This window comes from Thunnus maccoyii, chromosome 2, assembly GCF_910596095.1.
Source record: "Thunnus maccoyii chromosome 2, fThuMac1.1, whole genome shotgun sequence".
Lineage (NCBI taxonomy): Eukaryota > Metazoa > Chordata > Actinopteri > Scombriformes > Scombridae > Thunnus > Thunnus maccoyii.
The window spans coordinates 30,004,500-30,025,681 of record NC_056534.1 but is presented as its reverse complement, the minus strand read 5'-3'; the positions used below and the strand labels follow the sequence as shown (position 1 = coordinate 30,025,681).

General features: G+C 44.0%; 1 protein-coding gene across 1 annotated transcript in view; it reads left to right on the top strand.

Annotated features, from left to right (window-relative positions):
• Window positions 1-1,794: 1,794 nt before the first annotated feature.
• LOC121904674 (B-cell lymphoma/leukemia 11A-like) overlaps window positions 1,795-21,182 on the top strand; it is a 34,114-nt gene continuing 14,726 nt past the window's right edge. Inside the window, exons 1-2 of the mRNA XM_042422525.1 lie at window positions 1,795-2,248; window positions 5,813-6,205. Of these exons, the coding sequence (XP_042278459.1) occupies window positions 2,194-2,248; window positions 5,813-6,205 (448 nt within the window). The 5' untranslated portion in view covers window positions 1,795-2,193. The remainder of the gene's footprint in view (window positions 2,249-5,812; window positions 6,206-21,182) is intronic.

Below are 21,182 nucleotides of genomic sequence, written 5' to 3'. Positions count from 1 at the left end.
CCTTAGTCTGTCTATCAAGGTAGAGAGGGAAATTTTATAGCCTATATATATAATAACTTCATTCAGTTTGATTGAGATGTGAATCCAAACTTTGATTATTTTTGATCTGTAGTAAATTAAAATTGGACCCAGGTGAGGAGACTCTACTGCACACATTCATAACAGACCGGCATTCCTTTGGCTGGATACCCCTTTGCAGGTGCATTATGATGATAACAATTAGCCTGTTGTTTTTCATTGATGTACGGATCCTCACTGGTGTTTGCTCACGTGCCCCTTAAACCTTTTTATAAACACTTTTATGAAATATTTGCATTATGCTTTGTAGCTTCAGCCACAACTAAACCAATCAGTTAGGAGGAAATGCAACAGTCTGTCAAAATATAAACAATATTATCACAGTGATTTAACTATTTTGATAAATAATTTGATATTTTTGCTGAATCAGATAATTTGCCTGGATGCACCTGATCGCATCTTCAGATAACTTTACTGTTTGTTGCTCCGCTGTCACATCTTTGTCGTCCTGTGCAGTAAAATTATAAAATCACAATGAAACAACTCAGTGGAGACGCTTTATATGTCCTATGAATAGGTAATAACAATAATATCACACAATATTTTAATGAACTAACTTTTTATTTCTAAGCTTTTATTTCTGTTATCTCAAATGTTTAGCCTTTCTGTTATAGAAATGTCTATGCTTTATCTCTCACATTGACTACCTGTCAGAGGAAAACATTAAGATAAGCTGAGAAGACAAATCACCGTTTCACTTGATAGCTTATAGACTACATTTGACTTGAATAGTGCAGACTCAGGTGATTTCCACGCATGGATAATTGACTTCACACATTTAACATGCTGATTTGATGTAGTGTCCAATGAAATTACGTTGTAGCCCAAATCAAAAGACATTGTATTCTATATTTAAAGTATATTTTTTAAGGTTTTTTTCTGTATAATTTCTGAAACAAACTCCAAAGTCTGCACCCCAATATCATTTTAACTCCCGTGCATTTCATAGAAGAAGTGGAGAGTTGAGCGCGTACCTCCATATTTAAACTTGTCTTTGTCTATAATTCAATGTGCCATAATCTCAGCCAGTGAGCATGTGATGTATTACTTTATCTTTAGCCTATATTGAAATTAATTTGGTTTCCTTAGCCCACTCTCTTACATTTAGATTACATTTGCATTACCCTCTCCAGAATTTGGACAAAACCCAAAGTAAGAACTGAACCAGTCAAAAGTTTGGACACATTTTCCCATTCACTTGAATGAGAAAGTGTGTCCAAACCTATGACTGGTACCCTAGATACAATTTTTAGAAATGTGAAAGCTTAAAAAAAAGCTCTTCCTCAATGGTCCCTTTCAGAAATCAGCCTCACCGTGATGTGATGTGATGTGATGTGATGCAACTAAACATTAAGAAGTAAATACATATGGAATATTCCTGTCATGACAATAAAATAACATTATTTATTTCATTAAATCATCCACTTTATCCCATGTGTAAATATGCAACCACAGGCCTCTAATCTAAACTGTAAATTTACATAATCACTGCATATTCATATCAGGCTGAAAATAAACACACCCCTGCTGTATGCGCTCTTTGGTTCACGCGCTTTCTGCTCCTCCACTTCCTTGGACAACTCAAGTCTCTCTCTCTCTCTCTCTCTCTCTCTCTCTCTCTCTCTCTCTCTCTCTCTCTCTCTCTCTCTCTTAGCCCAGCCCCCTTGATCCCCTCTGTCCATTGGTGTCCTCAGGGTCTCTCTTCTCTTTTTTTCCCCTCCTTCCATAGGTAGTCCATAATGAGTGTCCATTGGTTTTTACTATGGCTTGTCCCCCTCCCACTGGCCGGCTTCGCCCTGCCCATGTTTTGCCTGTCTCAGTCCGTCCATCTCCTGACGTTCAAGTTCGCAGGAACGTCACGTCCGCACTTGAACTTGCAGCTCAGGGGGGGCTTCGCCGTACCCCCATCACTCTCTCTTTGCGAAAAAGTCATGAAGAGCTCCGCACAGCCCGTAGCGCGCTACGCTTCACCCTCTGTATGATCTGCAGTTCACTTTTGTTTTTTCTCTCTTTTGGATGTCAGACGCCTCAATGAAGATATTTCAATTTGGAGTCTACCTTGTAGGAACGGATTTCCCAATGTGAACTCAGCTGAAAAGCCGCCACTAAACCAACATGTCTCGCCGCAAGCAAGGCAAACCCCAGCACTTGAGCAAACGGGAGTTTTCGCGTAAGTGGACATAAATCGCATTTTGACTTAATTTTGCTCCTTCCCCCTCCGAACATGCTACCTCTTGTGTTTTTTCGTATAGGGCAACTTCCTTGGGGGATTTCAATAGGTAGGTTACGGCCACGTACAGACCCACCGCTGTCCTGAGTGAAAGTACAAATCGCATAACCAAGACTACAGGTTATAATGATTCTGGGATGTGCTGGTGAAAGTTTTAAAACAACGTGACAGAGAGCTTCAACTTGTGTTGGTTAATGTGTTGTATAACGTAGCCTTCAAGGTTTCTTTCGCCATTAAAGGGCATGCATGGGCTTTATGGCCAGAGACCTTTGCCTATATGAAGGCAGCCCGAGTCTTCTGCTGCCATTCGCTGAGAAGTTTTCAGGTGTATCCTGTAAAGCTATTCTACCACAACAGCCAACATTCTTCATTTTGCTGTAAAAATTTATTTACACAGCTTTGAGCTGGTTTGGTCACAGGGAAGTGGTGTTTACATACCCACTTGTCCACAGCGCAGAGACCTCGTGTGCGTTACCTAGAAGGGATAGTTTCTGTGCCACAAATTCCTCAAAGCTGCTTTTTAAACACCGCATATTAAACGTGAGATGGGTTATGCAGTGTCATTAACAGAGACATTTGCATGAATCCACAGGAATCTCCGTGCGCGATACTCTGCTTCGCGACGGGAGAGAAAAGGAGGAAAGTCGTTTTACGCGCGTGTGTGTGATAAAATTGCAGGGCATTGATTCAGATTGAATGACAGGGGTTTTCGCGCAGTCGAGATGCATTTATGTTTGCAGGATCTTTTTTTTTTCCAACGTTCGTCTTATGGCAGCAGGATCTGCTTTATCAATGCACTCTTACGCGCGTCAAAGAACATGGATACGCCTCCAAATATACAGATATCATGATTTAAGTTTTAGGTGGAGATCAGGAGCTCGTGTCATTTCTTCTGTTCTTAAAGGTTTTTGACGTAAATGTGATTCTGCTGCTCCCATTTCGGTTGAAACCAATTATGCTCTCGCAACATGTATGCCTTCATTTGTGGGATTATTGTCAATGGGTTTGCCAGTGGGGGGCGCAATATGATTGTACTCCTGTGAGCCACTTATGAACTTGAACTTGATCCACTTTAGACAGCTTTATACCATTTAAAAAACATTTCCAAACTTAGGAGCTTCCTGTCCCACTCTGACTCAGAAAAAAAATGGTCCATGCTTTCATCTCTAGCAGATTAGATTACTTTAATGCCCTTTTTGCAGGACTTCCCAAAAAGACAATAGGGAGGCTCCAGCTCATTTAGAATGCTGCAGCCAGAGTGCTAACTGGGACTAGGAAAATATAACACATTACACCTGTACTGAAAACACTTCACTGGCTGTCGGTACAGTATAGAATTGATTTCAGAGTATTACTGCTTGTTTACAAGGCCCGAATGGTATGGCCCCTAAATATATATCTGACCTGCTCACTGGCTGTAGCCCAATCAGATTCCTCAGATCATCAAGCATGTGTCTCCTGACTGTACCAAGAATTAAATATAAATCAAGTGAAGGTGCATTTAGTCACTAGAGTGGTTTTCTCTGGAACAAACTGCCTGATGACTTGAGATCTGCTGCAACTGTATCTCCTTTTAAAAGCAGACTTAAAACATTGCTTTTCTCAGGTTTTTGGTAGTGTGTGTGTGTGTGTGTATGTGTGTGTGTGCATGTACGTGTGTGTGAACAGTGTGTGTGCCTTTGTGTGCGTTGTAGTCCATGTGCGAGTGCTGTAGTAAGAATAGGACAGGGGTTGTAAATAACTATATTTTATGTACTGTATGTGTGTGTGTGTTGTATGGGTGGCTGAAAGGTTATTTTATTTATGTGGAGTACTTTATATATGTGTTTTCTATCTAATTTGTTTAATGTTTTTAATGTTTTAGTGCAAAGCATATTGAGCTTACCTATGTATGAAATGTGCTATGCAACTAAAATTGACTCGACTCTGTTCTTTCGCTGCCTGACCAGGCGCATGCAGAGGATCGCTTAAGTAGAAATTAATGCCTAAATATTAGAGAAGAAAAGTGTTTTAAAGACAAACAGTTTAAGGCCTGTTTGTGTGGAACTGTTTACAGAAAATATCTACATTTTCTTTTATGTTTTTGAACACTAGAAGAGGTTTCATTTATCATATAATTTCTAGTTTGGGCTCTGATTGAGAACATTTGAGTTGTAATTACATTTATTTTTGCATAATAATTCTATTTGTTTAAATTCTCATTAATTATTTGTACAACAAAAATATTTAAGACTGCATAATCACACTTTGCATAATTTTTTGGGGGGGCTTGTGATGAGCTGTTTTCTAGCAAAGGAACACTTGTCCTTTAAAAACACTTAATTACATTTTTATACAGGCAGAGAGGAAATCAGCTTATATGCTTGATACATTTAAATTACATATATTTATTGTTCTAGTAAAATGAAAGTAATATAGGCCTGCTTTTCCTTTTACCTCATGCAATTTTTCAGAGAGTGAGTTTGGATGAAATTATTGATCCGCAGTGAGTCATAATAGCCTAAAATGGCAAACAAAGAGGCCTAATGATTTTCCTGTTGGTAAAACAGACCCACTTCTGTAGCCCAGTGGGAAACACTGGCCTAAACTACTTTGAATTCTGGTGCAGTCATTATGTCTGGAAAAAAAAGGATTATATTTTAGTTTTCAAAGTTATTCACATCACTCTTGCTTGGCATCAAAATGAGATTATTTGGTTTGAAGAAAATCTTTCCACCTAACCCAGCTTCACACACCTCGCCTATGTCCATGGCATAAGCTGGTTAAGATAAGCTCCTGTAAAATAGCGGCGAATTCCCTCATCTTTAATGCAGTTGAACATACAGGTAACACGGCCTATCTTGCATAGTCCCTCGCCACCTTCTCGTCTGACCCGACATGGAATTAAAGATTGAACCGGCGGCAAGAATTCATCACATCTTATCTCAACATCCCAGTCGGGGCGCCCAATGTCGTTTACCATGTGGCTAGATTACTTCTTTTAAAATGCTCTCTCTCCTTTCTCTCCTCTCTTCTCGCTCTCCCTCACTCTGTCGGTACTTCAGGGACCTACTCCACATCCAACCCCTCAATGTCTAACCTTGGTTCACGAGATCCCAGCACTTTTAACGAAATGGGGTCCAATCATCTTGAACTCAAATTAGAATCTATTTTTTGATTCTCAGAGGTGTTAGGTTCATTAAAAAAGCGAGATTGGCAGCACAATAAAGAGGGTCAAGCAACTTAATCGTTTGGCTGCTGCCTGCGAGCTGAACATGTCAGTCCTTATCGAAGTAGTCTGTGTGCTCTTTCTTTCTTTCATTCTTTCTAAAAATATTTTGTACACATTCTACAACCTGACCTTATTCCTGTAGGTGTCTTCATGTGTTGCAGCAATGTGAGACTCAGTAATTTGCCTTTCCACTGCCTCTCTATATAACTGGCACATTTGTTTATAAGCTCTACAGAATCACTACTGCTCACTGAACTGTATCTCACATTCCTCTTTCTTGTCTGCCCATCCAGCTGAGCCGCTGTCAGGTGTTTTACCAGAAGAAGACACTCAGGACTCTCCCAGGCTGGGAGTGGCTCAAGGCGAGCCCCTAAAAGGGGACCAGGACCTGCTGACCTGTGGCCAGTGCCACTCTCGCTTCCCCCTGGCTGACATCCTGCTGTTCATTGAACACAAACGGAGGCAGTGCCACGGGAGCCTCTGTATGGACAAACCTCTGGACAGGCCACCGTCCTCCCCTCTCGCCTCGCCACTCTCCACGTCCTCCTCACACTCGCGGACCCACCATCAGCACCCGAGGAGGGTGTGTCACCCCGTAGAGGTAGCTGTTCAGGTGTCGCCGCAGGATGAGGATTGTTTATCTGCACCCTTGCAAGGAATAATCCCCAAGCAGGAGAATATCACAGGTAAACATACTGGGAGATTAAAATGGCTGCCATGCAAGAGTAAACAGATGAGGCAGGGAAAAGAAAATGTGGGAAGTGAGTCTTTTGTCATGTGACTTAAGAGCTAAAGGCGTGGAGTGGGTCACACTTTCAAAGGTTCATAGAGAGTCCATTTCAAACAGGAACAATTGCTTTCTCAGATTTCCATGGTTTTGCTTCTAGTAGTGGGGATGTATCTAATCTGCATAACCAGGTGTGAAATATCTGCTGCTGCATTTAAGACCGGTGAATCTCCTTCAGTTGAGCCATGAACCCACATGAAGACCAGCCGTCCTGAAAATGATTGTGAGAAAAGGAAACATTTGCAGACAGTAAAAAAAGACACACATAGAGACAGACAAAGAAACAGATTATGAAAAAAGAAAGAAAAACAGTTTCTTGTGGTTTGTTGCTGCATCACAGATGTGCTCAGATCCTGTGGCCTCCAACATTCTCTCTCATGTGGTGGTGAGAGATGTATCTCTATCCCTCACTGGCTTATTACACCGCCATATCTCTTGTTCCCTCAAATATGCGCCTGCAAAGGCTCACTTTGATGCTAAAATTAAAAAGAGATAGAAAAGAATGTAATTATGCTCAACTGTCAAGGAAGAAGCGTTTATTTGAAGAATCCTACAGCCACTAATTGTCAGTGTTTTTCTTGATTTGAGTAATTAAGGACTTCTTAAGGCGGCTGGTCGGTTTGTTGGTTGTCCACTGGGGCTAAATGAGGCTGTAGTGAAAACATGAGTCGCTGTGCAAACAAGCGTGGGTCCCTTATGACTGGTTTTACAGAGTGGGGTTTGATTTCGACCAGCATAACCTATTTGAATGTTTATTCATTTCCTTTCACAGATCCAATATCATGTGCCAGATTGGGCTGATTGTCTGGGCAGTTGTGATTTAATTTGAAGCCAATTCAGTCTAAATGCATGGAGAGAAGCGCTCAACAATGTGCACTACTGTACTGTATTAGTCAGCGCTGCAGCTTTGCAGATGGCATTTTAAAGGCACTACTGTTATCTGTTGTTAGCTAGTTAGCCCTCTGTCATACTGAATGACCACTGTTCATTAGTGTGCAGTTTGTTAAACATCTGCCCTCTGTATGAGCACACACACACACGCACACGGGCATGTACACACACATCCACACACACATACAAATCCGACATGCCTCTTGGCCTTGTCAGCTGTTCGAACATGCTTTTCTTTGCTCATTTAGATCATCATGCAGTGGAGTTCACATGATATCATAAGGTCACTAGCATTGTGAGCGGGGCTTTATTTATAGGCCTTATGTCTCTGGACATTGTGGAACAGAGACTTTGCATAGCTTAAAATAAATAAATTAATTTGGTTGTACGTGGAGTGAGGCTGCATCTTAATGTGACACCTCCTCTGATCGTGTTATAATCCTGCCCTAACATTTCCTCGGGTTTAAAACCTCTCTGTGTGAGGTGAGAAAGAAAACATGACTCTATGATAGTGGGATAGCAGATAACAAGAGATTTTTGCAGCCACTGTGCAAAATAGACCACACATCAGTCACATGTGTGTAAAAGCCAGCGCTCCCCAAACCTCTGTTTTCGGTATCCAAGACTGATGGATCCAGACTGGCAGTGCCAGCGCGCCACCCCATACCCCATATGCTAGCTGCCATGTTCTCTCACCCCGCTCAGTTAGAGGCTGACATGGGTATGAGGCATCTCAATGCATACTGTCCCTACACACTATATCTCTGCCACACTGGATTCATGTCCAGTTTATTCTAGGAGAGTGTATTACATGTTACACTCTTATAGATTTACTGTATCCTGCCGCCCTGCATACACTCAAATGAATGTGACCCCTCCACTCCCCACCCGTCTCTTGAAATGTCATTTGACGCTGATGCATAGCAGCTTATACAGGCAGCGGCTGGCGCTAGGTTTAGGAAAGAAGCTGCTGGACGTAAGGGAGCTGACGCCCAGGATGGTTGAACTTGGAGGTGGGGGGGGGGGGCAGCGAGGGGGGGGGAGTGTTGTTGTCTGTAATACACCGAGAGCTGGAGATGAAGCTGTGCCTCTCTGTCACCGTCTATGGGACAGCTGAGGCCGTCTGGGAGTCTCATGGCTGCAGCTGGGGCTGGGGTCTGCAGTCTGGAGCCCAGGGCCGTTAGGAGAGGGCAGAGCAGCCTGCGTGCCATCATTTGCATGATAAACAATTTAAGATATGCATAGGGACAACCTAGCTTGTCTCCAGATTATGGATGGCCCAGAAAAAGAGCAGATGACGGTTTCTCACACAAACTATGTGGCTTCAGTGTAGTGTAAAAGTGGATTTATTTCACAAGATATGATCACTATTAAACAGGCAGACTAGTGATGTAGATTCATGTTTTTTATTTACATTCACATTCATTGTTCCATGAACTAAATGCGACTGTTATCAGTGTGATGAAGGATTGCTTGGTCTTTCTACACTGAGTAATTGGAGTAAGATGCTTTTCATTGTTATGATTTAGGATGCGTAACCACACAACTGTATACAGGCTTTATCATGTCCTATATACCATAATTAGTATTTTTACATATCGTTTCTCTTCAAAACATTTCATGAGTGTGGTGTCACATTCTTATGCTCATATTGCTACATTACTGTAGCCTGTATTTATTCATCCCAGCATTAGCACCTCTTGCATTCTCACCAGCGTAGCCATGTGTGTTAATGAGGCCATTGTAGCCGCTCAAATCGACCACCATCTCACACTTCTGCCTCTTTCCAGCGCTCTGCCTCCATTGTAACCTGGACTCTGAATCGATACTGAGTTAATTACGGCAGCCACCTTTCCCCTTTTTCTCTATGAGGAGGAAAACATTCAAACAACGGAGCGGTATTTCTTGAGGCTGTAGTGTGTCTTCCTGCAGCAGCTTGCCTGTCCTGTTTGTCCCTGTGTGTTGTGGAGACAAAGGTATTTAGCAGGCTCTGTATTGGCACCGTGCCACCTTTCTCCAAACCACCAGCCCCCCCCCACCCCACTCCCTCCCTTCCTCCCTCATAAGCATACACATATACACACTGGGTATCTGTCAGGCAGAACTGGGGGGCTGGGCAGTGCCTGGAGAGTGTGTGAGTGGTGGGGGGCGAGAGGCTCCTTGGTAGTGATATCTTTTTCCTGTGGTCAATGTGTGTGTACGCGCGCGTGCATATGGGTCGCTTTGAAAGTTCACATGCGGTGTGTGCCTTTGTTTCGGTGATCACTTTAATTGATACTGAAAAGGCACAGATGCATGCCATTATAATTATCGGACACCAGCTAATATTTTCAACATACACACTCCATTGTCTGAAAAAACGGACTCTAATTTGATCCTACAGTTGCCCTGGGCTCTGATAAAATTGGTCCTATTTTTGGCTGTGGGCTCCACTAAGTTTTAATGAAGGTGAACGGGAATGGTTTTTAGGATGAATTTTTCATAGAGGACATTTTTGTATTCCGAAGCCAAGCTCTAAACACCCACAAATGTTGTCAGTGGAGATTCGTCAGCCTTTGTTGTTGGATTGAGTGCTAGTGGCTCTGGCTGCATTCAAGTGCTGAAGTGTAGTGGATGTTTACATCTCGAGTGCGGACACGGCGTTAAGCTAATGTATGTGCATATGTGTGCACGTGTGTGTATGAGTGTGGTTTTGACCACTTAAACTGTTTATAGCTTTCTGTGTGTGAGACAGAGTGTGTGTGTGTATGTGTGTGTGTGTGTGTCTGTGTGTGTATGTGTCGGGCTGTTTGTTAAAGCTTTACTACCCTGGGCGTGCAGGCTGAACATGAAAGGGTCTTTGACTTGGCAAGCCTCGCCTGAGGACACCCCTCTGTGGACCATGCCAGGCCAGACTTGGCACAGAGCGCTGGCCCTGAGGGACGGGCTGGGCCTAAACGTGTGTGTGTGTGTGTAAGAGGGAGGTAGAGGAGGTGTATATGTGTGTTAAAGTGATGTTTTGTGGGTTCAGGAAGCAGAACTTATGGTGAGGTGGTGGGTACGTGTGTGACAGACAGCGGGAGTGTGTGTACATAAGGTTAGGTATGCAGTAGAGTGTGTGTGTGTGTGTGTGTGTGCTGTCCTCGGGGCTCCTGGCTTGGGCTTCCTGTGTCTCTGTTTGTCTTCTAACAACCCTGGTACCACAGCCTCAGGCCATTCAGGTGGAGGCTAGTTGAAGTATGCATGCACACACACAGACACACACAAATACAAACATGCACACAAAAAGAGGCACACACAAACGCATGCACCCACCCACAAATGTACACAGACACACACCTGTTTTATGAACACAACACTGTGCCCCCCCCCGCCACCCCTTTACAGATGCACGCACACACACACACACACACACTGTCACACACACATGTACAGTGTAAACCCCCTCCTGAGAACCTGTGTTTTGTCTGTAATAAATGTGTTGTGGCAGAGGCCCCATGATGTGTTGTGAGTTGATGAGATCTGTCAGAAACATATGATCCTTATTTCAGCCCCCTCCCTCCCTCCCTCTCTCTCTCTCCTCTCCTTTCCTCTCTGTCTCTCTATCTCTTTCTCTCCCTCTCTCACTCACTCTCTCTCTCCACGCATCGCTCCAGTAGTTTGTCTCAAGGGACTGGAAACTCAAAGTTTTGGCTACATTAGCGTGTCTGCACCTCTTAAAGGCTTCCAACATCCACTCTAGAGCTCATTCTCACTCTCCCAGATTTGGCTGCAGAGCCAGCCAGAAGACACACACACACACACACACACACACACACACATGAACACAAACACACACGCACACATACACACACAGCCTCTCTCTCTATCCCCTCTACCTACTGTCAAACGAAGCTATACGACAGAAACAACCTTGTTTGTCCACAGCCACGTCACGCGGAATGAAAAAGTATCCTCAGAAATAAGCGTGTCCTGCCGCTGTCCTGTCAATAGCGTGGCAGGCAGTCACATCTCAGGGTCAGGGGTCATTTGACAGCGTCAGGGCCTGTCATGCCAGCCGCCGGCTTCACCACCTGCAGGTTAATGACTTTATTTTTAGACAGAACAGAAACAGAGAAGAAAAAGTGTCTTTGATACAGCTGTAGCTCAGGAAGTGGCAGATGAGAGCGAGAAGGAGAGAGGCGGTATTTTAGGAAGTAGGCAGGTTAGTTTTGGGGTTATGATGGGAACAGAGATTTTGACAAGATAATTTTCATTGTAAATAAAAAGGTCATTTAGGTCACTGACTGATACTGATCCAGAAAATTATTTTAAGTCTCTGAGAGTCTGCATTGCATTATCACATCCTGTATCACTACTTAGCATGTCAGCTCAACCTCTGCTGTTCATATTGTGACTGTAGGGTTTAAGGCTGTGGAGCTACAGGACTATTGCTTTGTCTTTCTCACATCCATGACGATAATGCTGAGGCCATGGGAGAGCCACAGTGACGAGGGCGTCATGTTAGTCTGAACCCACTGATCCTGTCCACTATCTGTCTCTCTAGTGTTTCTTCCTCCACTATCTGTCTCGCTGCAAGTCCCAGCACTGGGCTTGGTCTGTCTGACCGTGTGTGTTTGTGGGTGTGTGTGATAATGTATACATGTGTGTGTGTGAGTCTATTTGTACCTTTTGTATGTGGGTGGGTGGTCATCTACAGCTGTGTCTCGCCAGTCTTATCTGCACCAGAGAGATACAGGACAGAGAGGCCCCCTGTCTGTGACGTTACACTTGTGAAAACTCACAGCCCACTGTTTGTGTGTGTGTGTGTGTGTGTGTGAGAGAGAGTCTTAGAGTGCTTTAGCATGTACATGTGCATGCAAACCATGTCTGCCGCTGCACCATTTCGTAAATGTATACTAATAGGTTGCTGTATTCCTCAGGGGGTATTGTGTTCAAAAGCTCATTGCCTCCTAATAGCTCAAGTTAACTGTACATTTGATCTTAGATTCAAATCCCACGACTTTTAAATGATGATCAGAAGATAGGGCCTTCATTCATTTTTAAGAGAGTGTTAATTTGGTTATTAGAATCACTTTAGGCTATATGGTGGTGTACAGTAGTTTGCTTTTGTTCATGCACAAAAGCTTGCAGGCACGAGCTGGCACACCAGTGAGTCCAACACACACACACACACACTCTATGACCACTAATGCATGGATGCGCACACACACACACACATACTTCCACCTCCACTCCATTCTCCACACCAAACTGACCCCCAACCTTCATCGCACACAGACACACACACATACACACGCTCATAAATGCACACTCCTGTCCCAGGCACCCTTTACTTTTGCAGGCTGAATCTCACTGATAACATGCTGGCGCCCTCATTTAAATTTGAAGCGCTTCTTTAATCTTCAAAGGCCTGATTGCTTTATGAATATGCATGGTCTGAGCTGACTCTCAGTTCATTACCTTGTTGTAAATTCTAATGACCATTAGGGCCCCGCGCGGTAATTGCCAATTGTTTTGCATTTTTGATTAGCCCATTACCGGAGCGCATTCTGAACATGTCTGCCCTGCCTGCCTGCCAGGCCACGGCAAGAAGCAGAGAGAGGGAGGGAGAGATGAGGAGGGGAGAAAAAAAGAGAGAGCGTGCAGAGGAAGCTAGTTTGAGAGGTAGTGAAACACGGTTTAGGCAGTGTAAATTTTGATGCTTGGCCCAAAATGTTTGCTTTGTTCAGGGAGGAAACAGGGATAAAAGACACAAGGCAAAGAATTGTAGAACTGGATGTTCCTTAAACAAGCTCCGTCTAGCTTGTTTCTGCAGAGCTTGAGTGCAAGAGCGTGTACCTGGCTGCATTTATGTCAGCATGTGTATTTGTTGACTGTGTGTGTGGATGTCCACCTGACTGTGTGTACATGTCCGTGTTTGCGTGCAATCCAGCGAGTTGGATGGGGTTAGTGGTGTACTGGGAGTGGTAGGGAGGTTCTGGTAGTGCATCCCAATGCACACCGTGCCTGGGACTTATGAAAGATTGATGGCTCCTAGCAGAATGGCATCGCCCTGCTACAACTTGATAACATCTAATGGATAATTTAGCGCTCTAAAACCGGCAGGCCGGTCCCCCTCTCTAGAAGGCTGCAGAGGACAGCAGCTGCTGGGCTTTTGGGGCTGCCGCTGTGGCAAAGAGCTGTAAGGACTAGGAGCAAGAGGAGGAAGAGAGGGAGTGAAAGAGGTAGAACAAGAGAAAGAAAATGTGTTTGCGTGACCATGACGTGACTGCTAGTCCCTCTCCCATGCCTGGAGTGAACTTGTGGTGTCAAGAGGTGATTAGCCAGCTCTTGTCACAATTATTAGCCAGGAAAAACTCTCTCTTTGGCCCTTTGACTACATACACTTTAACTTGTGAATATTCCGGCAATAGTCCTTGTCAGAGTTATGTGGGAACAGGAGCTGGAGTTGTTTTTCCATGTAAGACTACAGTAATGATTGAAGTTATTTACCTGTAAATTACATGTTACATTTAGTCTACACTCACTGATATATAAATGGGGTGGACAAATTATCAGAAACACATCTCTAACACATTACAGTTCAGCAACACCACAAGCTACAGCCTCCAGACTAACCATAAAGTTTAATCTGAACATCGGCCATCCCTAATTAGCAGAAAACTAATGGATGGAATACCACATCATGTGGGAAAAGACCTGCCACAGAATATTTCCATATAGCAGCCCTGTGTTTGAAAGATGGAAAATGCTGTCTAGACCATTGAACTCATAGATTTTGCAGGATCCTTGTGTGAACAGGCCTTTTCTCTTCTTTCTTCTCTCTCTCTCTCTCACGTGTACCATTCATAATCTCCATAGTGTTTATACACAGCTCCTAGGTCTACTGTCAGTCTCTTATTCCCAGACTATTAAGCTGTTGACAGTTTGGTTAATCGTCCCACAGTTTGACTTCAGGGGAATCGTAGAGGGGTCAGTGGAGTCAGTCTCTGAGGTGTGGAGAGAAAGTGCATCTACGTGTGCGTGCTGTTCTTCGCTCCATGGCGTGCCTTCGTGCCGTGAGTTTGTCTCGTTTTAACAGGAGAGGGGGTGCACTGGCAAAAGGGGTGGGGTGGGGGGCCTGTCTTTGCTCTGGTCTTGGAGGGGCCAGGAGGGGCCAGAAACACAATGGGGTAATTGTCCAGCTCGGGATCAGCTAGAACAAGTAGTTAGCCAATGTTAGTGGGCTAGCTGGCTGGTCTGCATCCAGCCAGTGTGTGTTCACACTCACACACACATACAGATTTAGAGAGAGACATAGCAGCAGCAGCAGCAGCAGCAGCAGCAGAGCCCGGTATGGCCAAAGGAGTCTCAGGCAGACAGCATGATAGATGGCTTTGTTAAAGGGTCCCAGGGTGTCCCCTGAACTTGAAGCACTCTGTTTATCTTGAATAGGAGAAGCACAGAGTGTTTGGGGGGCAGTGAGGAGGAGGAGGAGGAGGAGGAGGAGGAGAGGGAGAAAGGGAATGATATAGCTGTCAGGGGATGGGAGAGAAAGGGAGTGGAGGAGGAGTGAGAGGGAGAGTGAGGGCCTGTATCTGGGCAGGCCTGGCTGGGGGTTGGGGAGGTTAAGGGGGGGTCGTGAGCAGGCATGGCTGCTGGAGAGACAGAGAGGAGGGAAAGAGGGGGATGGGGCAGCTCTCCTAGTAGCTGTCCATTAACAGATGAACTTGGCAATGGTCCAGGCCTCAAAGGTCTTGGGAGACAGGCGCACACACACACACACACGCACTCGCTCACACACACACGTACACTTCCCTGGTACCTGCTGACTGTGGATGGAATGCCACCGTGGTTCCTTTTTGTCCAGAGGCGAAAAAGGACACGTCTCTGGTTCACCTATGTCAGAACCAGTTCAGACCGGTTAGCCAGCCAGGCCGAAGGAGGCAGACGGACAGGCCTGGTTGCCTGGCCCTCCTCTCTCTCTGCTCTCTCCTCTCGTCCTCTTCTGTTTTTCAGGCTTAGAGGAGGAAACAGAGAGAACCTCTAACCTGAGGGCACAGGACAATGCAGAGGAGAGAAAAAAGAAGCGAGGGAGCGTGGGAACAAAGTGAGAGACGAATGGATCCGGTCGTAAACAGGGTGGGAAGAGGAGGGAAAAGTGTTTGGTTGTTGTTGGTGCTTTCCTCTTGATGGGGCAACATGAGCTTAACACCGCTGCTGCTATTGTGTACTGAAAACATTACAGCAAACATGAGAGCGGTAAAAACTGAGGGGAGAATTTGATATGGAAGATGTACATAATGGACTGTTGTGCTGCGTCGGCGAGAAACCTTCTATGTGTGTCAGCTTCACATGCATGAATATATCCATGGATCCATATATATATATATGAATACATGTGGCAGTAATGGAAATCATGTCTATGAATGTGTTTGTCTCTGTGTATGCCATAAAATATAGACGCAGCTCCTCTCCTAATTACGACTCGGATGTGTCCCTTGAGTTTTGAGAGCAGGCTGTTCACTATTCCACTTCAAATGCTTTCAGCTCTTACACAAACCCTGCCTCAAGATGGCAGATCTGAAAGCTCTGTCATGAACATCTAAGGAATTCAAGGGACCAAGAGTTTATCTCCGTAGGACTGTAGCATTTCTTAATTTGCATTCACTTTTCCTTGTCTGTCGTCTTGACTGAACTGCATTGTTGATTGATTTTAATGCTGACAGTTGTGGACGCATACAGTTAAAACATCAAATAAAAATCCCAGATTTTAGCAGGAAATTGTGACACTTAAATGCAACGCTGAGGTGAGAAAAGTGATTTGTTGAAAAGTGTGAAACTTTGTGTGTGGAGCTATGATGAGGTGGTTTACGTAAGAATAGGAGTGGATTAGGTGTCGCTTTTCAGCAGACAGGTGCTGCAGGTGTCTGTCTTTCTCTTTTTCTGTCTTTTTCTCTGCCTTGCTCTTGTCTTTTTCTGTCCTTGCTCAGGGCCTTGTGGTCTTTGATTATGACTAATGGACACTAGACAAAAGACTTCAAGTTCAAGTGCAGCTGCGTAGAAGCTGATTCAACTCGTATCAAATATCTTCAATTCATTAATTTTCTTTGAATTTTGTCATGAATCAAAGTATGATTATCTAAAAGTGTCAAGCATCAAAACTCGGCAGTAAATGCTTTTTCAGGAAACGTTCCTAACTTTAGATTGTCTTATTTGGGGAAAGTTCTTTATTTAACACTAATGTATTAAGCAATTTTGCATAATTATCAAATGAAAAAAACGTAAAAGCATTTTTACATCCCCCAAACTAAGGTATTGAAGTCCGGTGCGTCATGGTGATTGTCTGTGAGGACTTCCTGCCTACATGTGATGTTAAATCTAAGGACGGTTGTGATACATCTCATGTCAAGAGTCGCCACTGACTGATTTGAGTGAGTTTTTATGTATAAATTCATCACATGCGTGCTGCAGGGCAAACATGGATAATGTATGTTTACGTGTCTGTGTGTGCATGTGTTTATGTGTGTGTCCATGTAAATGCATGCAATCCCATTTGCATGTATTTCACACATGCTCACATTAATTTGTTATTTATAAAGAAGGTTCTTCTTTTCATCTTCCCTCTTCTTTGCTCTTTTCTTCCAGCCTTCCAGCTCTTGCTCTATTTCTCAGAAACATGTTTTCTTTTCCAAAACTCTTGGCACTGAAGCCAACTAAATATCTTGTGTGTGTGTGTGTGTGTGTGTGGGGTGTGTGTGTGTGTGTGTATGTGTGTGTGTGTGTGTGTGTGATGATAGCTGTTTTTATAATGCCCCCCTGCAAATTTGCATATGTATATGCGCAGATTGTATGAGAAGAGCTCTCACACTTAGAGCAGTTGGATAGGGAGGGCGACGGGGGCCGTTGCAAGGGTTGTGTGTATGGTTTATGTGTGTGTGTGTGTGCGTGTGTGTGTGTGTGTGTGTGTGTGTGTTGAAGGGGGGTCGTGTTGGCGCTTTCACCCCCCCAGACAAAGCCGGCCACTACTCCCAGATGGTAGTCTGCTCTCTTCGGCCATGTGTCTGGTGTGTATGTGTGTGCGTGTTTATGGACAGAGACAGATACAAAGACGGAGAGAGTGAGGGAGAAATTTACAAGTGAGAGTTTGTGAGCATGAGGTGCAGAGAGAGGACACTGATGCTGAAAGAGAGAGTGTGTGTGTGTGTGTGTGTGTGTGTGTGTGCATGAACATGGGCGTTTAAGTGAAGAGTGTGGGACTTTGTGGACTTACACACTTCCATGTAGCATTCCTTGGATGGGTTTGCATAATGTGACTAAAAGCGACCCAATGTGGTCTGCTAAGTTGCTTGTGCCTTGTTCTAGATGCATTATAATACATAATGCAAGACAGACGGACAAAGGCAGAGAAAGACAGCAAAGGAGAAGGTGTGGATTGAGAGCTGGACTGACAGAGAGACAAAAGGGGGAAGGGGAGTATGAGAAGAACAGAGGTAGGGACTGATGATTCTTTGTCTTAGTGGTGATGACCTAGAGATGTCCATGAATGTCTGGCTAATGGGGTCAGCATTAAAGACCAGGCGTCAAGATTATGTTTACACCAACTGCCTGCTGGACAGTGACACAATAAATGAGACGTTTGTCGTTAAGTGGAGAGAACATGGCATGAAATGGGTTTGGAGATATGTATGTGCGAAGACAGATTTTCAGGAGGTGGTATTTCAGATCAGATCTTTTACTGATGTCAATTGTGCTCGTCTCTCAGATGTGTGGTGAAAAGTCTTCATCTTGGGAAATAGCTGTGAGATTTTAAGGGTCCTGATATTCAATAAGAAATCCTGCCTTAGGGTTCTGTCTAAATCTTGGTGTCCTCCTGGGGCCATATGTTAAAACAGGCCTGCAGCCCTGTTAAGAAGGGGCTATCTATCGCTTGGACAGACTCCAGCTTCTCTGACCTTGATGTTTGTTTTCCTTGTATCCCCAGACATAAACATGGCTCTCGCATCCAGACACACAGACAGACAGGAAGTTATCCTCTCTGATGTCTTTCTCTTGCATCTGGCTCCTTGGTGAACACCGGGCAGATGTACTGGGTTTGAAAATGGGTGTGTGCAAGTGCATGAGTACAAATTCATGTGGACCCAAATAGTGTGTGAATTGTGTGTGCGTTTCTTCACCTCCACACCTCCCTCTCTGGCCGTTCTCCTCTCTCATACCTGTCAGACTGGTTCTCTCTGTCTTTCATTAAAGCAAAGCCCTTCTCCTTTTTCTTGACCAGGTAGTATTTTGTTATCAGACAAGAAACCAGACTCCCTTATGACAAGCCTTTACCCTATAGTTCAAAGTGCCAAGATAACCATTCTCTATTTATACCTTTATTGAGGCAAGCCCTTCTCTGCCAATGAGCGGTCTGGCAGGGAGTGCTTTCCATGCTGGACATGCCCTGTTCTCCCCAGGCTCTGGTACTGCTGTGGTCTGCCAAGTTGCAGGGCCAGATTGCCTGTAATAGGCCTGCCATTTCCCTCTCATCATCTGTCAGCACTCTGGATTCAACTGCAGGGTCCAAAGAGGGCTACCACTCTCCAATTAAAAAGGTTAATTTGCCCTCGCCCATCTCTTCCGCCCCCCTCTCCCCAGCTTGCTATGCCTTCATTAGCACTCATTTGTGTCTCTGTCTTGCTTTTCCTTTGAATGTTTCTTTTTCTCCTTTTTTTTTTCTTCAGTTAGTTGCTTTTGTAAACACTGTTCTACATGGAAAAGGTAAGACTTTATGTCCATTAGAATTTTTCCCCCTAGCCAGCATGTTTATTAAGTTGTTCTCAACGAATTCAAAGTGCTCTTTTGTATAACCTCCTCTGAGCAATTCAAGTTAAAATCGGCTCAAATTTTCTGCACGCTGCTCTCTATTTTTGTTACTTTAAAAGAACTGACCAGAAGCACAAGAATAAAGGAAAAGTTTTGACATTGTGAAAAATAAACTTATTTTCTTTATTGCTGTTAGTTAAATGAGAAGATTGATACAACTCTAATGTCTGTGCTTCAAATATGAAGCTACAGCCAGCAGCTAGTTTCTCTTAGCTTAGCATAAAGATTTAAAAGATGGTACTGTTGTCTCTGTGAGGCTGCCAGGCAACCAGTGGAGACTCCAGGAAGTCACTGCGCCTGGCCAAGATATAGTCCACTACATAACTGCTCCAATGTGTCGGTTTAAGTCTTTGGTTTTTGACTGGATTAAACAAATGATATACAATGTGGACAACTTTTGGACAGAGCCAGGCTAGCTTTTTCGCCGTTACCAGTCTTTATGCTAAGCTAAGCTAACTGACTGCTGGCCATAGCTTCATATTTACCATCTAACACAGACTAAGCAAGAGAGTGAAAAAGTGTATTTACCAAAATGAACTATTCTTTTAAAGTTAGTTGACGTCATTCAATTTTTCTTAACCGCAGAGTTACCAGTGTAAGCACCAATATTATATAGTCAAACTCTAAGGTCCCATCACCTCTCAGCACTTTTTTGCTTTGCACAGACGCCACTAACTCAACATGGTCAACAAGAAGCAAAAAGGCATTAGAATTACAATAATTGCATTAGAATTACAATAATTCTTAGAATTGTGTGACAGTGAAGAGAAAAACCTGCCCATCTTACTCGACTAGGAGAAAAGTTGTTGACTGCTTCCATTTATGTGGTGGTCATACTTCATTGTTATTATCCTCACATAGAAGTGTCAGTCTCTTAAGCCTAAGCCAAACCTGAGAGGATGAGCTGTGTGCAAGTGAGACCTGCTCCTGTGGGATATAGAATCGCTAGCTTACTTTTGTTATCTGGGATGTGCTCCATGTGAACTGAAGGAGAGCAGATCTGGTCCGGACGGGGTGTTATAACTTCCTCTGTCTCTCTATCTCTGCTTGGTGCTTTGGCCTTTTCCTGACTCTTCTCAGTTACCCCTTCCTCCCCCGTCCAATCCTGCCATCATATTATCTTAGTAGTCGAAGGAAAGGGGCCCCTTGCGTCTCTTCCTCCTCTTCCTCTTGCCTTAAGCTACAGCATTGGCATCACTTGCCAAAGTAGTCCCATCTCCATGTATGTGGACATATGTGGACATGTCTCTTTGTAAAACCCAAAGCCCAGGAAGGAAGCTGCCCTTAACCGCTGCCTGTACTGCTGCTTTCTGTCAGTTACCACTGCTGTCAAAACTCCATCCCTGTGTCAGGCTAACACAGCCAGCAAAATGTTGTGGGGCTTTTTTGTGTTTACTTTTGGGTATCTGGGTCTTTAGGAGAAGGATGTTGAGTAAGCAGTTGACATATAGCATTTGTTTTTATAGGATAATGCTGGCATTTCCATTTTTTAGCTCATTTTGTTGTCAAGTTGCTGGTTAAAGTAATTTGTCCAGAATTTGCAGAGTTAACTTATAAAGCATATTTGAACATGGTGCAGTTGTCTGACGATTGGAAAAATGTATGAGGATTGAATTTTTATCTCATCAGACACTGTACGTGTCAAAGTCTGAGGATATGGACAAGTAATACAAATTAGCACAAAATATAGGCTCAGTCATACAATTATTTTATCTTAATAAATCAGTTGTAGCAGCTGTGTCATCATCTGGTGTTAAGTATAGTGGCATACTAAATGAAATTGGGGGTCACTCTTGGTAGTTTTAGCGATTAACATAAGCTAATGACTTGGAAGGATGAACAGGAGGTGGAGATAAAGGGGGAGAGAAAGAGGGAAGAAGGGGGACGTTGTCTGGCTCTCTCACCCGCCATTAAGGGCCTGCCCCTGGACTGCAGAGTGGGCCAGTTTCCCATGCACCGGCGGCACAGGCAAGCCCTCTTTGGTTACACAAAATGTCTGCCTGTATGGCCATGGAGAGAGATATTATTAGCGTTATTTTGCCTCAGTTATCTGAGAGCATGGTGCTTTTAGGCCCCCTTGTTTGAGTGGCTGACAGACACTTGAGTTTCTGCACCAGATTAAATGAAATTTTAGCAGCTTTTTCTTGGGGCCAGGCCAT